Below are 16,257 nucleotides of genomic sequence, written 5' to 3'. Positions count from 1 at the left end.
TTTTTTCTGCAGGGGATTTCCCCGAAACTTGTTTATACACCTTTGACAGATAAGTGTTACCTAACTCTTACTCAGGCCATGAAGATGGGCCTTGGAGGAAATCCCTATGGTCCAGCTGGAACTGGGAAGACAGAATCAGTAAAAGCCTTGGGTGGGATTCTTGGAAGACAAGTATTAGTCTTTAATTGTGATGAGGTAAATATGGTTTTGTTTAATTTAGTAAATGGATATCTATACCCATACTTCATAAAACCATATTATATTCCAGAAATAATATTAAATTATAATATTAGGTTTTATTATTATTATTATTATTAGTAGTAAGAGTAGTTGTCATAGTTGTAGTAGTAATAGTTGTATTGAAATTATTATGGAAATTATTCTGATAATTTGTCAGTTGCCATTAGAAATTTGTGGATATTTTCAAGGACCTGCTTTTTAGTGGATGGGAAGACATTCTTTTATATTTTCTTGTTATTCGAATTTTGACAACATTCTTTTCAATTTCAAGGGCATTGATGTGAAGTCAATGGGACGCATATTTGTGGGCTTAGTGAAGTGTGGTGCCTGGGGATGTTTTGATGAATTCAATAGGCTTGAGGAAGCTGTATTATCTGCAGTATCCATGCAGGTTCAGACAATTCAACATGCATTGAAGAAACACAGTCCTGTATGTGAGATGCTTGGCAAAAAGGTACAGCAAAACTTAATTAATTTTTTTCACATTGGCCACACTTAAAAACTGACTACTGTAAAAAAGCATTTCTCGATACTGTTTCATCTGACAATATATCATTACAATGCACTTCTAATGCCAGGTTGAAATGGATCCTAATTCTGGAATTTTTATCACTCTGAATCCTGCTGGAAAAGGTTATGGAGGAAGACAAAAATTGCCTGATAACCTCAAGCAACTTTTCAGGCCAGTTGCTATGACTCATCCAGACAACGAACTCATTGCGGAAGTTATTTTGTATTCAGAAGGCTTTAAGGATGCTAAAATACTGGGTAGAAAATTAGTGTCTATTTTTAATCTAGCAAGGTAAGCTTTCATCCCTCCACCTTTCCCCTCCATGGTACCTTTCTAATTTTCTTCCCTTGTAACTGTTAAATCTAACCAGTTTACCATGCAAATCTCTGTACAGATACTTTTAACTTACAAAGTTAAAATTCGGCAATATGTTGGCAGGCTGATATGTGAAAATATCTTGAATTCAGTTACAATCTCAAGGGAGCAAATTGCAGTTCCCCCAGGATCTCACTAAATATAAATGTGAGCATATGAATGCTGACAAGCATTGTGTTGTATTGAACTCTTAAAACTGTTGAAATACAAGTGACTATTTGGTTAAAACTATGTGCATTAGAGGGTACAAAGATCAGAAGTTAGAGTGAACGCTCTTAGAGTCAATAATAAATCCGTGTTGCATATAACCCCTCTGAAAATTCCAGTGTTATTGCTGTATTTCTGAAATGCATTTCAGATGACACTACAAATATGTGCCAGTGACCAAACCACACTTTTATAAGTGTGTTCATTCACCAACCCAAAATTAGGTTATTAGAGATCATTACAATATTGTTGTTTTTAAATTCAGGGAGCTTCTGACACCACAGCAGCACTATGATTGGGGTTTACGAGCACTGAAGACTGTTTTGAGGGGCTGTGGCAGTCTTCTTCATGAGCTGAAGAAAAGCGATGCAAAGCAAGAAGGTAAGACTGACCATAGCAAACTTTTGATTCTTTAGAATCTTATACAATATATAATTCACTCCAGCTTTCTTGCTCACTGGAGTTTCAAAAAGCCATGGCTTTTATCTATGGGCAATTTAGGAAAGAAGAAAATATGTATGAAAGCCCACCTTCACTAGGAGATCACAAAGATTTGTCATATTCTAGATGGAGCTTTTATATGAGGATAAGAATAGAGATTACAGACTTCATTTGGGAATAATTTTAAATTATTCTCAAGGTCTTGTTTTCACTTGGCTTCGGACAGGAAAGTTGATCTTCTGATGCTCTTAGTATTCATTAGTTATCAGACCATTTTGACCCTGAGTTTTGCAAAAATTGTCACATGGCACCAGATTCATATTGGTAGACAGAGACAAATATAAGGATGGGTAGGAATGATAGAAATATATTGGACTAGACTGAGTCACTGCATTTTTAAAAGATTTTTTAAGTTATTGTTGTTTAGGTGTTAAATGAGAGGGAATTAAAGAGTGTGTGATGGATGAGCATTTCACATCTTTAGAAGACAGCTACTGGTTCCTGTTTGCTTAACCAGCATATATCTGAAAGTTTACAGATTTTGACATAACAAATGGTCTGCATCTGACCAGCATCATAACCACCTCATATCTGTATAGAATGCATTTGTGGGCATATATTGTACTTACAGGAAGTATGCCTGACTATGCCTAGCTTCTAAGTAGAATGGTACATGAATTAGAATTCTGGAATCTATGCTCTAATTCTACTTTCAGTGTATGAGCAATGTTGACACATCTTAAACTGATATGTTTTCTTTGTTTTTCTTTCCAGTTAATGAAAGTCACATAGTGGTTCAAGCTTTGCGACTGAACACCACATCAAAGCTTACATTTGCAGACTGCACTCGTTTTGATGAGCTGGTTAAAGATGTATTTCCTGGCACTGATTCTAAAGATGTGGAATATGCTGAGTTAACTGCAGCTTTGCAACAAGTCTTTGAGGAAGCAAACTTGGAAATTATAAGCACACAGGTAAATATCAACTACAGCAACAAAACAGTATTATTCTGAATTAGAACTGATTCAGATTACATCCATTTAACTAATTTCTGTTTTCTTTTGAAAAATCTTTTATAAAAAAGTGAGAATAATTGGTTATTAGATTCTAATTACATGTTTACAAAAAATTAGATGTGTCTTTGAAGCACTGTAGATCAGTTATGTAACTGAAAGAAAAATAGTGCAAGGAAAATTAAGATGTGAACATGTGACACACAGTTTCATTCAAGCCAGATACAAACGCCAGTGAATATGTTGGACAGTGAAAGAACAAAATATGTGAATATTTGATTTTTGCAAGCATTTCTCTGCCTTGTTTTTATTTATTGTAGAACTGGATGAAGTTTTGTGACTGAAGATTTGTTAAATTCTCATTAAAAATATTTCCGAAGATAGCTATTACTTTTGCATTAGTAATTTAGTGAAATGCTTCTAACATGTAAAATAAATTTCTTCATAAACTTTTGTATCATAATTCTAAATATATCTGCTATTATCTATTATTTAAAAAAACAAAATTATAGAAAGTGTCTGCATGCAAAATAAATCTCAGAAATACTGTAAAGGAGCATGTTTTATTTGGCTTTACAGTTTCACATAGCCATTATCTCTTTCATTGTCTAGATCAAGAAGGCTTTGGAGTTATATGAACAGCTGCGTCAAAGAATGGGTGTAGTTATCGTAGGTCCCAGTGGTGGAGGTAAATCAACACTCTGGAGGATGTTAAAGACAGCCCTTGGGAAAACTGGCAGAGTAGTGAAGCAGTACACAATGAATCCCAAAGCCATGCCTCGGCATCAACTGCTGGGCCATATTGACATGGATACCAGGGAATGGTCTGATGGAGTGCTTACAAATAGTGCTCGGCAAGTGGTGCGAGAGCCCCAAGGTATGTCTGAGAGGGACTTGCAGATATTACACTGAAATTACTGAAATAGTTCGTTTTCAAGTACTTCTTTATATTGTGTTGTTTTTTGTGGATAGCATAAGGCAAGAAAAACTTCTGGTAACAATTGTAGCCAAATGCCTCGCTACATTCTTTACAAATTTTGTTATAAGAAAGCAAAAAATAGGCAGCAGAAGCTAAAGCACGTGAGGACTGTCTTCATAGAACTGTAAGTCATAATGAAGAAAGAATAATAAATAACATTAAGATAGAAAGGGGTGATATTTTTGAACTGTTTTTCTTGGATTTGATATTTCATTTTTCTGTCTGGAAATAGATATTACTTCATGGATAATTTGTGATGGTGATATTGATCCTGAATGGATTGAATCTTTGAATTCTGTTTTGGATGACAACAAATTGTTGACTATGCCCAGTGGAGAAAGAATTCAGTTTGGTTCAAATGTTAACTTTATATTTGAAACTCATGACCTTAGCTGTGCCTCTCCTGCTACAATATCTCGAATGGGGATGATCTTTCTGAGGTAAGCCAGAAAAGTATTACATACTTTTAAAGTAAGCAAATATATGCTTACTTTTCTTGAAAGGTATTCTCAATTGAAGGGAGCAATTGATTAGTTGCTTACACTTAGGAAGCCAATCACTTGGTAAGTTTCTTTAGGTTGCATATCCCTTCTGTGGTGTTTGTTATAAACTTTTGACTGAAATATCTCAGATTTTTTTCTAAAAGATATTGTGAATTCTTTACTGGACAGCCCAAATATTGATAAAAATTGTTAAAGTATTTTACCAGACTTTTTCTTGAAGTTTGTTGTTCCTTTAAAATGCTCTATTTAAAGACATTGGTGTCTTGTATTTATCTGAATCGTGTTTTGTTTTGACTTAGTGATGAAGATACAGATCTTAATGCTCTAATAAAATCTTGGATAAGAAGTCAGCCTGAAGAATGCAGATACAACCTTGAAAATTGGATTGGGGACTATTTTGAAAAGGCTTTAAACTGGGTTGTAAAGAAGGTTAGTAAGTAAATACTTAATCAAATTTCAGCTTCTGTTAAGTATGATCCATTTTTTTTAGTTTATCACTGAACGGATCATTCAGATTAATTTTTTAACTGTAATTAAAAAAAAAATCTCAGCACTTTTTTGATAACATTATAGAATCATAGAATATTGTGAGTTGGAAGGGACCCACAGGGATCACTGAAGTCCAGTTCCTGGACCTGCACAGGACATCCCCAAGAATCAAACCATGCACCTGCAAGCATTGTCCAAACCCTTCTTGTACTCTGGCAGGCTTGGTGCTGTGACCCCATTAATGCTGCTTCCCAGACTTCTCTTCTGGAGGAGTTGAATTTGCATTGATCAAGTAGCTCATGTGCTGAAAATATTTTTTAGGAGAATTCCCCAGTGCTGTGGCCAGTGTGCTAGTGTTTAAGAGACGTGCATTATCTCCTCCTGGGGAACATACATGGTCCTATTGTCTTCTTCTAATTATTTTTCCTCCTAGTTCTTTTGCCCATGGCATTTTTTAGACTTTTAAAGTCTAAAAGTAAAAGCTATGGCATTGCTCCTGAGGCTGCAAATTCCCTTTGGTGCCAAAGAGCAAAATCCATAAATAATCTGTTCAAAAGGAAGATTTCCAGTGTACAGTTGTGTTTATTCTTCATAGATTCTCAAAATCTGTGAGGAAAGTTCTCATTGCTTATCCTAAATTACATTAACTCATAGTCTGGAATTAATTCCACCAAATCAATCCTTAGAAATAATTTAATGTCATGTGAATTTTCTAGAACAATAGCAGTGTTGAGATTTTTCCTCATTTGTGTAAATGTCAACATGCCATGTGTAATAAAAGCATGATAGCAACACATCACATTTATATTGAGGAATATATTTAAATCTACTACAAATTGCAATTTACAGAATGACTTTGTAGTGGAAACAAGTTTGGTTGGAACTGTGATGAATGGACTGTCTCATCTTCATGGAAGTACTGATCATGGACAGTTTATTATTAACTTGTTACGTGGTCTTGGTGGCAATCTCAACATGAAGTCACGACAAGAATTTGCAAAAGAGGTAATCTCTGTGCTCTAATTGGATTTTGATTTGTGTAATCTGTAGGGAAATGCCTGAGAAGTGAAGGAATGTTTTATGTGTCACTGGTACGTTTCATCCATCCCAGATAGCAATCTTTTGGTCCTGAACCAAGAGATGGTGAAATGCCCTTGTCCATACTGCTTAGTTCCAGGACCCACTGCAGCAGATTGTGTTTTTCTATATGAATTGTTTATGTAATTCAGATTTATTTTTGTGGGTTTTTTTTCTGTTCGGAATACTTGAAATAGAAACAGGACTTTGCACCTCATCAGGGAGGTAGTCTTAGGTATTCTTCTTATTAGGAAGCCTAATATAAAAAAAAAATTAAAGGTTTTCTAGATACAATTTAATTTAATTTCTTTACATTATGAAAAATGGAAGAGTAATATATTATTGTTTAGTTAAATACTTAATCATGAGGCATATGCATGATATGATTTAATTTTCAAAGACAGCTCAAACTATTAAATTTAAGAATTACATGTCTGATTTTACATAAGTATTCTTTCAACATTCTTTAGACTAGCTTGAAATGGTAGATCTTGTTGTTAGGAGTATGGATTTAACTGAAGCTTTATTTTTATTTTTTTAAAGGTCTTCAGTTGGGCACAAGAGTCTCCTCCTGATCCGAGGAAGCCCCTAGACACATATTATGACACTGACACTGGAGAGCTAATGCTGTATCAGCTGAAAAAACCTCAAAACCTAACAGCTGAAGACTTCAGTAATCTCCAAACACTTCCTGTCATCCAAACCCCTGACATGCAGAGAGGTTTAGATTACTTTAGACCATGGCTAGACATTAATAATAAGCAACCATTTATTCTTGTGGGTCCTGAAGGATGTGGAAAGGGGTAAAAAATAGTTACTACTTTATAGAAAAATATACTTCTCGTTGTTTGACAGAATTTGTAATTTTTTTAATAATGCTTTTGTCATATGACTTTCTGATAGAATATGACTTGTTTAAGTCATTAACTAAACAAACTTTGTGTAGTGGCAAATAAGTAAATTATTACAAAGTTCTACAGGAGAGTTCACACTCTCTACAGGGAGAGTTCACAGACTGTCACTATGCATCTAAGATATCTGAATGTAGTTTTTAGATATGAAACAAGTTCTTTGGAAAACTACTGTCATGGAGCAACAGCTTAGAGGCACGTGAGATCCAGTCTCATTTCAAGAGGCTCTAGATGCCTTGTGCAGGCAACTCAATTTAGCACATCTTGTTGCCTTTATTGAACTCCTTATTTAGATGGTTTGGGTCACTAAACCAAGGTATTAAATTAGCTGTTTGTACTGTGTAGCTGTATACACTACACTTCCATTGAATTTTATGAATAGAAAATGTTAGTGTTTTAAAGGCAAGAATGTTGAATTCAGCAAACCTCATGCTCCACCTATTCCATTAATATAGGATCTAGCATATGCATTTTATTTTAAAAACTATAAAATATCCTTGGATGCACAGCATTTTAATTTAATTTATGCCTATATGTATGTGCATCTTTGGTTTTCTAGGATGCTGCTTCACTATGCATTTTCTCAGCTCCGCTCCGCTCAGATCGCCACTGTTCACTGCAGTGCACAGACTACTTCCCAACATCTTCTACAGAAATTAAGTCAAACTTGCATTGTAATCAGCACAAACACTGGACGAGTGTACCGACCAAAGGACTGTGAAAGGCTTGTTTTGTACTTAAAAGACATCAATCTACCCAAACCTGATAAATGGGGAACAAGCACTCTTGTGGCTTTTCTGCAGCAGGTGAACACTTATTTCTATTATTTATAAAGAGACTCAAGTATACTGGATAAAATTTAGTGTATGTAGTAAATACCTACATTGATTGATTTTGATGTTAAAATCCTGCCTCCTGTATTGGCATTAGTTTTGTTTTTTAATAGACTATGTAGGTGTCAGCCAGAAATAAGATACCATTTTTATTTGGCTGATATTTATAAACAAGTAAAGACAGCACTCATCTCAATGAGTTACAGTGCAGTAGACATAAGAATGACAAAAAGATTGCCAGGAGCAGTCAGCATGGATTCAGCAGGGACAAGTCATGCTTGATGAGGGGAAGAGAGTGAATATAGTCTACCTGGACTTCACTAAGACCATTGATGCTGTCTCCCAAAAGATTCTCACAAAAAAAGCTGTTGATACTGGCTGCATAAGCAGATAGTGAGGTGGGCTGGAAGCTGGCTGAAAAGCCAGGCCCAGAGGGTGATTGTCAGTGGTACAGAGTCTACTTGGAAGCCATGATCTGTTTAACATCTTCATTAGTGGTCGGGATAATGGAGTCCTGAAAATCTGCAGATGACAAAATTGTAAATTTTAAGACACCTCAGGCAATTAAGAAAGCAGAAATAATGGTATACTTATCACTATTTTATTATATTTTATTTTGTATGATACTCTGTTGACTTTCCTTTAATGAAGCATTTATTTAATTATTAAAGGTTCTTACATATCAAGGATTTTATGATGAAAATCTGGAATGGGTTGGTTTAGAAAACATCCAAATTGTGGCTTCCATGTCAGCTGGAGGACAATTAGGAAGACATAAGCTTACCTCCAGGTTTACCTCTATTGTTCGTCTCTGTGCAATTGAGTAAGTATATGTAAATAAGTCTTAACTCTCAGAATTCAGATTCAGCCTCTCTTTACAAGAACCTCTTGTCAATTTAGTCTTTACAAAGATGTGGCTGGTCTAGTCTTTCATCTTTTCTCACAGTTTGTGATTGTCAGATTCGGTGCTATTTGGTACCTCTTGGCACCAGAGTCCAGCTAAGAGGAATCCACAGCTGCCTGTTGGTAGTGAAGTGTTTGAAGTCTATTTCCTGTTGGATAATTTTGCTTGCAGTAAACTGCTTTCTGCAGGTTTATGTTAAGGTGGTATTTGGTGAAAAAGTTAGAGAAATTGGAGTTTATTTATTTTTGATCATATCAACAGATGTATTTAGAAAATTTCTGAGAGTAGTCTAATGCAATAAAATGATAATTTTTCTTAGCTGCTGGATGGAAATGCTATTCAATGAAATTTCTCAGTAATTGTGTATGTAAGTTTAACTCAGATTTAATTAAATTTAAAAAGTCCATAATGACTAGGGTTTTCCCTTTTTTAGCTATCCAGAACGAGAGCAGCTCCAAACTATTTATAGTGCCTACTTGGAACCTGTACTACAGAAAAACCTAAAGAATCACCCTGTTTGGGGTTCTTTACCAAAAATACACCAGCTAGCAGGATCTATGGTTCAGATCTATCAACAGGTATGGAAACCTTTTTTATTTCTTCAAGGAGATGGCGAATTCAGATATTTTATTACAAGTAATAAGCTTTTGATATTAACAAACGAGTAAAAATGTTTATCAGTATTAAAATCTAAGTTTCTATCTTTTTAATAAAGTTGATACCAGTTTTGGAACTTCTTATTTTCAGAGAATCCTAGGTATTAGAAGCTAGCAGAGCAAGCAGTGAGTGCTCTTGCTTTCCCACAGATTTGTTTTAGGATTTTGGCATTCATCTTAACACTTCTATACTTTTAGTTCCTGATTTATAAATGTGGATAGTAGTGTTTTCCTACTTAATGGATGAGGAGACAGTGCAGCAGGTGATTGTGTGTCCAGGTGTTATGGATGCTGTTATGCACACAGGAGATACGAGGGTGGCATCCTTTACAAATATCAAGGACTACCTATTACAATGTTAATGTACAACTGTTATGTACATGTTAATGTACAATGTTATGTACAACTGTTAAAAGCAGGTATTTAGAATGGGACACAAGTTCATTTTAGCCTCCCATTTGAAATTTTAAGAACGTCTATCTAGCAAAATGCTTAACTACTCGCTTTTCTTAATGAGTACATAGCCTTATTGGGGAAAGTACTGGGTGGTGCTTGCTGTGGAATGTATGAATGTCTCCATCCAGGCAGAAGCATGATACAGACTTGATCCTTTTGACTACAATGTGGGTTTAGTCACTGGCTGGCATGCACCTCTTAGCAGGAGTTTCATACGACATTACTGATGTATTCCAAGAAATATGAGTTTGTCTCATTACACTGTAATCAAATAACTGATGAAAGAAGTTATTCCTTGAATTAAAGATGTAGTTGAAATTTGAATATCCTCTCTGGGAGAAGAGTAAGTGTGAAGTATTTTGTAGTGAGAAAGTATTACTAAATTAGGTAGGGTTTAGTGAGAAAATGTTAATAATTTAGGTAGGTTTTTATTACATTTCAGTATTACCTTTGTGTTTCATATATGGTATTGTTTAAAAAAATATATATTTTTCTAATAATACTGCACTAACAATCCTAGGTGAGATGTGCAGTTGTTTCAGTTGCAAAATGGTACAGAAAAAATGTTCTGAGAAAAATCTTTCGTGGTCAGAAAACAAGATTTAAACAAGAAGTGCATTCATAAAATATCGAAATGCTCACCAGCTAGAAAACTAATCTATCTGGTACCTTAGAAAAGTACTTTGCATTTTACAATACCATTTTTTTTTCCTTTCCTTAACTCCCATTTTTAGGTACGAGCAAAATTCACAGTTGACGATCACAGTCATTACCTTTTTACACCATGTATTCTTACTCAGTGGGTTCTTGGTTTATTCAGATACGATTTAGAAGGTGGTAAGTCACTTACTTGGTTTTCATTAATAAAGTAGTTCTAAAATGGCCTAGATTATTATTGATGTCGGTCTTTCTGTTGGCTCCACATTGATCTTTTTAAACTGAACTGTCTGTAACTCAATAGAGGGAAAAAAATGCTCGACAGTTCATTCCATAACATAAGAGTAAACAAGTGTAAAAAAAATACAATGATGTTTTAAAATACGTGTGGGAGCTATTTATGGTTTAAGGGAAGTTAATAGTTTGGGACTGCATTCTTACTATGGGAATTTGAACTGTGTCCCCTACTCTTCACTGTTTTGTTCTGTGGGTTTTTGTGGTTTGTGTTGAGGTTTTTTTGAGCATATGTGTTGTTTTCTGGATTCCTAGAGCCTTGCCTCTCATTCTTGTCCTGCTGTACCTGGTTGTATAAACCTGGTGTATACACATACTTCATAGGCTGCTTTCTAGTCTTGTTTTTGCCTCTGAAATTGGTATTATTACTACATCATGAGCAATTACTTATTATGTTTTAGCTCTTACATTCATTAGAAAGTTGCATAGAGGGCTGCTTAAAGAGGATAAAAGTGATAAGAATGCTGTGCTCCCTTTCCACTTATTTTCTGGGATCATGAGATTGTAAATGCAGCTTGAATAGTGTCTGAAAAGCTGCACTGATAATCAATGAATGGGTAATCTCAACTGATTAAAGGACTTCTTAGTTGTATCTAATGTTGACATGTGCATGTGCTTTTCCAGGGATGAACAACAAAGTTTGTTGTTTATTCACCTTCCTTTTTACTTTTGTGAGGAGTATTTAAGATTTGGAATCTCTATTGGCATTTTCTAATACAAACTGTTTTGGGTATTTATTATTTTTTTAGTATTTGTTATCAGTCTTTCTCTTCCCATTTAAAAATGTCTTTTGGATTTTCTTGGTTTCATTGCCTGGAAAACTGACTTTTAATTTTAACTTTGTGTGCAACACCTTGCTCATTTTTCTTAGAAGCTGACACTTGTTTTAATAGAGAGAACTTGCTTTAATAGAATATATTTCATTTTATCTTGTAATGATCCATAAAGAAATTATTAAAAAGCACTTCATAATATTTAATTTTTCTCTTATTTCTTCCTTACCGATGCTCTCCTGCTGGTATGTAATTTCTCTTGCTCATTTTCAATTTCATATTTTAAAGTGGAAGTTTGAAAATCTATTATAAATATCTAAAATTAATTCTCTATTAAATTTTGTAGGTTCATTGATACAAACTGCAGACTTTGTATTGGAAGTTCTTGCTTATGAAGCATGCCGCTTGTTCCGTGACAGAATTGTTGGCATGAAAGAACTTCAAGTATTTGATAACATTTTGACCAATGTGTTTCAAGGTGATTGGGGCTCAGATGTTCTGGACAATATGGCAGGTAAGCCACTTGAAGCATACCGCACAAATCTGAAGTATTTTTTTAGGAAATGCCTAGTCAAATTAGATAGCATATGAATTGAACACCTGAAGTTTCAAAAGTTTCCTTTTTTTTTCCACAGATACCTTTTATGTAACTTGGGGAGCGTGCCAAGAGGCATTCACCACACCAGGCCAGGCACTACCACCACATGGGAGGCCACTTGGCAGAGTAAACTCAACAGACCTGAAAGATGTTACTCAAAAAGTGAGGCATGATTAAAGAATATACACAGCAAGGGTTCACAGCAAGGCTTCTAGACGGTTTTGGCTAAGAGTAAAATGCAAGCAACCATTTTTATGGTGGGGGCTGCCTCCTGTTCAAAGAATCACCTTTTGCATTTGCTGGAGGGAAGACCTGTGATGTTATATGGCAGAGAGTAGGAAGTATCATGTAGCAAGGTTATGTTGACGAAAGGACATCAGTTGCATTTGCTGCTGATTTACAACAGTCTGATGAACCAACATTTTGAGAAACATTTATGTGCATATATATCTTTGTATTGTTTGAGTACCTCAGTGTTTTATTAAATGATTTCTTTTTGAGTTTGAAATATGGTAACATAATTCTTGTTTGAAGAACTGCTGGAGATTTGTAAGTACAGTAAAGTACAGTAAAGTACAAAAAGTGAGCTTGATGAGAAAATGCAAGCATTTTAACTTTTCTATGCTGTCTGATTTTTAGGGTGAGAGTTTTGAGATTGTCCCTCTTAGTCATAGTGTTTGATGGACTGCAGATGGGAATCTACCAAATCTACCACCTCTCCTTAAGTGCCAACTTGTAACCAATACAATGTATTGGAAATTATGAAATTGAATAGCCTCAGTAAGCAGGGAGTTTGTTGTTTTTTTTTTTTTTTTTTTTTTTTTTCCCCAACTGCACAATTACATTGGGCTTCAAAGATGAGGTTTTAATGAGTATAAAACAAGGTCATAATTTAATCATAGGATCTGTTGTTGTGTGTCTTTCGCTAGGAACTTCCATATCCTGCAATTATGCAGCAATTAGGTGCCTAAAACACTCTCCTGAGTTATTAATTAATCTGTAATCAGAGGCACAGCTCAGACTTAGTTCTGGTCCATTATTCAATTTTAATTAGTTCAGTGGTAGATTCCTATTTCAATATATCAAAGACTTCCAAGGTGTTCTGGTGCTGGGAGTAGTGTGATATGTTCATTATTGTTATATTTATTACTCATAAAGAGTATGTGAGATTTCTAAATTCTGTGACAAAAATATTTTTTTTCTGAATGAAGTCCAGTGTGGTCTCTCAAGCTTTTAAACCCTTCTTTTCTAAATGTTTAAATGTTGGATGTTTTCATATCTCGCTGCTTATATTTATTATTAGTGATCAGATTTTTTTTCCTCTTTTTTTTTTTTTTTTTTTTTTTTTTTTTTTTTTTTTTTTAATAGGGTATAATTCATTATGGACGGGACAAAAAAGAGATAGATATTTTACTGTTCCATGAATTCCTCAGTTATATGTCCAAAGTAGACAGAGTGCTGAGTTTTCCTGGAGGATCACTTCTTCTGGCAGGACGGAGTGGTGTAGGTCGTCGGACAGTTACCTCTTTAGTTAGTCATATGCATGGAGCTGTTCTGGTTACTCCCAAAATTTCCAGAGGTTATCAGCTGAAGCAGTTCAAATCTGATCTTAAATATGTAAGTCACTCAGTTTGTTCTATTTTGTAATGCTGTAGGTGCATGTTAAAGAAAAAATAAAGAATGTGGGAATTTTGAAGGACACAAAAGGTTGTGCAAGAAGAAAAATGAAACTCTAAAATAGCAAGTAATTTTTTAGAAATTCTCACTCTAGGTGTGTGTACTGTTCTTTACAGTAACTAATTGAAACTCCACTTTTTGGAATACCAGAGGTCTTTTTGATTGTTGTAGAACTTATAAAGTTTATGTGAATATTTATGTGAAAGGCTTTTTCATGTATATATTTCCATGTTGGCATATACTTTTATTTTCTATCTCTACTATGATTTGCCAGTTAATAGTAGTTGAATCAAATAAAATTTTAGTGACTGATGAAAGTGTACATATTATTTAAACCAGATGCAAGCCTTGAATCAACAGTTTTTCATTACCTTCAGCTATGCTAAAGAAAATTCTAGATCTTTGCCTACACAAAAGAATGATGCAATTCTAACATTGAGTCATATACATAAATAGATTCTATGAAAGAGTCTATTTTAATTATTTTTTCATTACTAAGCTGTATATCTAGGTAAAATGTTCTTTATATTTGCTATCTCTTAACTGAATCACCTGGAAATCTTTTGTAAATATATAATAGCATAGATGCTGTGGAGAAAATAGGTATGTAATATCTAGTCAAGGAAAGATTATGATCCTTGTCAGTCCCTTCCAACTCAGGATATTGTATGATTATCATTCTCTCCTGAACAATACACTGAGATTTAAATGTCTTCCCTGCTTCTAGGTGATGGAGCTTGCAGGCATTGAAGCACAGCAGGTGGTATTGCTGCTCGAAGACTATCAGTTTATTCATTCCTCTTTCCTGGAGATGGTCAACAGTTTACTGTCCTCCGGTGAGTCAAGTCCAAAGAGAGTATGGTACTACTTTTACCACACAGACTTAGCTCAACGAGGCAGAATTAGACAATGTTTTCTAACTTTATGCATCTATCAGAAGGTTTAGTTAGCTTTCTATGCTGTTTTAATTAGAGTACTTGTATGTAAGAACCTGACTCAAGGTTCACTTAGTTGTTTGGTAAATTAAAGAATTTACCCTATAGTACAGGTGCTTTCAGTTCCTCTAATTAATTTTAAAGGAGTTCTTGCTAACAGTATAATAGCAAAATGAAAATGCATTCTACTCCACCACTTCCTTTTTATAATAAAACTCAAAACTCTAAGGCTTTACTAGATTGTGCAGACTGAGTTCTGTAATTAAATTGTCACCAGAAAAGCTCACTTTTCTGGAGGTAGTGAGATGATAAACAACAATAACAAATAACAAAAGTGACTTTATTTTGCTGTCCAGCTTTGTTCCTGGATCAGAGAAAGGATCACTGAAGGACTGAGTCAAAGTTGCTAAATGTTTTTTATGGAACTGCAGTAGTTCAAGAGCTGATCAATAAGAGCACCAGATTTTCTTATCTCTCAGGTGCTACCCCAGATCTACTTACAGTATCAGATTTTCATAATCCATTGTTAAAACTTTGAGGATCTAGACGACTACTCACTTTCATGTTCCTGTGTCCTGGTGTATGACAGTTTGGTTTGATTTGTTTTGTATGCAGTACAGGGTCACTGTCTTTGGGTATATTTGAAAGATCTTTTTTCAAATACATTTCAGCAATGTAAACAAAGTAGAATGATAAATAGAATCAGTGTAATTTGTTTTTTTGTTTTCATGATATCATGAAAAGAATTATTAAGTACATGGGATAATAGTCAAGAAGGTATAGAGGTGAAAACTATGAAATTTGAATTATTTATACAGAGGATTTAAGGGAGGCCTTCAAATCAATTTAAAGAATTATAGTGTATTTTATCTGACTCGAATTCATTCTTGAAATAGGAGAAGTTCCTGGGCTGTATAAAGTAGAAGAATTAGAAGCATTGCTGTCTCCTCTGAAGGATCAAGCTTCACAAGATGGATTTACAGGACCAATATTCAACTATTTCAAATACCGTATGTCAATACAGTTATAAGTTATAATTAAATATGAAGTAGAAAAAGTGGTCTAATAATGGACAAATAATTTCTAACATGGTCTTTTTATTATGTGGAGTTTTAACTTTTAATTAGTTATTAAAGAGCAGGAAGGAGTAATATTTGTGAGATTCAAGGGCACAGAATCCTCAGCTGAAAATTTATTTTTCTGTCTGAAATTTTATATTGATGAATGTTACACAAATGTTACAAAATCTACTGTTGAAAGTAATTAGAAGGAAGAAAGCTTTTGTTTCCATTATTTTCTGGTTTGTATAGCTTCTATATATATCTAGTAACAGAGATTTCTTCTATTTGTCAATTATGCCAAGAAATCACTTTGATTCTGAGTAATTATAAGCAAGTTTTCAAATAGGTTTCTTAATTATTTGTGTTTCTTCCTTGGCCCAATGAGAAAATTAAATAGTTCAGAAATAAATCAAAGAATATGACTGGAAGAATACAGTCATAGTAGTCAGCCATGGAACTACTTCTGACTGGTTTTATTGGTCTATATGAATTACAATGAGAACTAGTGCTTTCTACTTGAATACAGTCAGCTCTTCAGAATTAAAAAATATACTGTAGTATACATAATGAGAATTCATGGAAATTAGTAAGGTTCTACTTATAAACATTCCTGATCTAGTGTGATTGGATGTTATAGGCTCTTTTTTTTTAGACATTACCTTGTGAT

General features: G+C 34.3%; 1 protein-coding gene across 5 annotated transcripts in view; it reads left to right on the top strand.

Moving 5' to 3' along the window:
* Window positions 1-16,257, top strand: part of DYNC2H1 (dynein cytoplasmic 2 heavy chain 1) — a 146,678-nt gene that overhangs the window by 26,326 nt on the left and 104,095 nt on the right. For 4 of the 5 annotated variants that reach the window (XM_068181417.1, XM_068181413.1, XM_068181414.1 and 1 more), the window contains 19 exons: window positions 13-195; window positions 512-694; window positions 819-1,042; window positions 1,599-1,714; window positions 2,549-2,748; window positions 3,400-3,664; window positions 3,999-4,206; window positions 4,569-4,698; window positions 5,608-5,763; window positions 6,379-6,638; window positions 7,306-7,552; window positions 8,251-8,402; window positions 8,917-9,061; window positions 10,330-10,432; window positions 11,666-11,833; window positions 11,955-12,079; window positions 13,286-13,534; window positions 14,322-14,430; window positions 15,426-15,539. In XM_068181417.1, the coding sequence (XP_068037518.1) occupies window positions 13-195; window positions 512-694; window positions 819-1,042; window positions 1,599-1,714; window positions 2,549-2,748; window positions 3,400-3,664; window positions 3,999-4,206; window positions 4,569-4,698; window positions 5,608-5,763; window positions 6,379-6,638; window positions 7,306-7,552; window positions 8,251-8,402; window positions 8,917-9,061; window positions 10,330-10,432; window positions 11,666-11,833; window positions 11,955-12,079; window positions 13,286-13,534; window positions 14,322-14,430; window positions 15,426-15,539 (3,337 nt within the window). The remainder of the gene's footprint in view (window positions 1-12; window positions 196-511; window positions 695-818; window positions 1,043-1,598; window positions 1,715-2,548; window positions 2,749-3,399; window positions 3,665-3,998; window positions 4,207-4,568; window positions 4,699-5,607; window positions 5,764-6,378; window positions 6,639-7,305; window positions 7,553-8,250; window positions 8,403-8,916; window positions 9,062-10,329; window positions 10,433-11,665; window positions 11,834-11,954; window positions 12,080-13,285; window positions 13,535-14,321; window positions 14,431-15,425; window positions 15,540-16,257) is intronic. The other variant, XM_068181412.1, reaches the window with a different exon arrangement.

The sequence above is a fragment of the Anomalospiza imberbis genome, chromosome 2 (assembly GCF_031753505.1).
Source record: "Anomalospiza imberbis isolate Cuckoo-Finch-1a 21T00152 chromosome 2, ASM3175350v1, whole genome shotgun sequence".
In the NCBI taxonomy this organism is placed as follows: Eukaryota; Metazoa; Chordata; class Aves; order Passeriformes; family Viduidae; genus Anomalospiza; species Anomalospiza imberbis.
The sequence above is the reverse complement of the archived record's forward strand: the minus strand, read 5'-3'. Positions and strand labels throughout refer to the sequence as shown.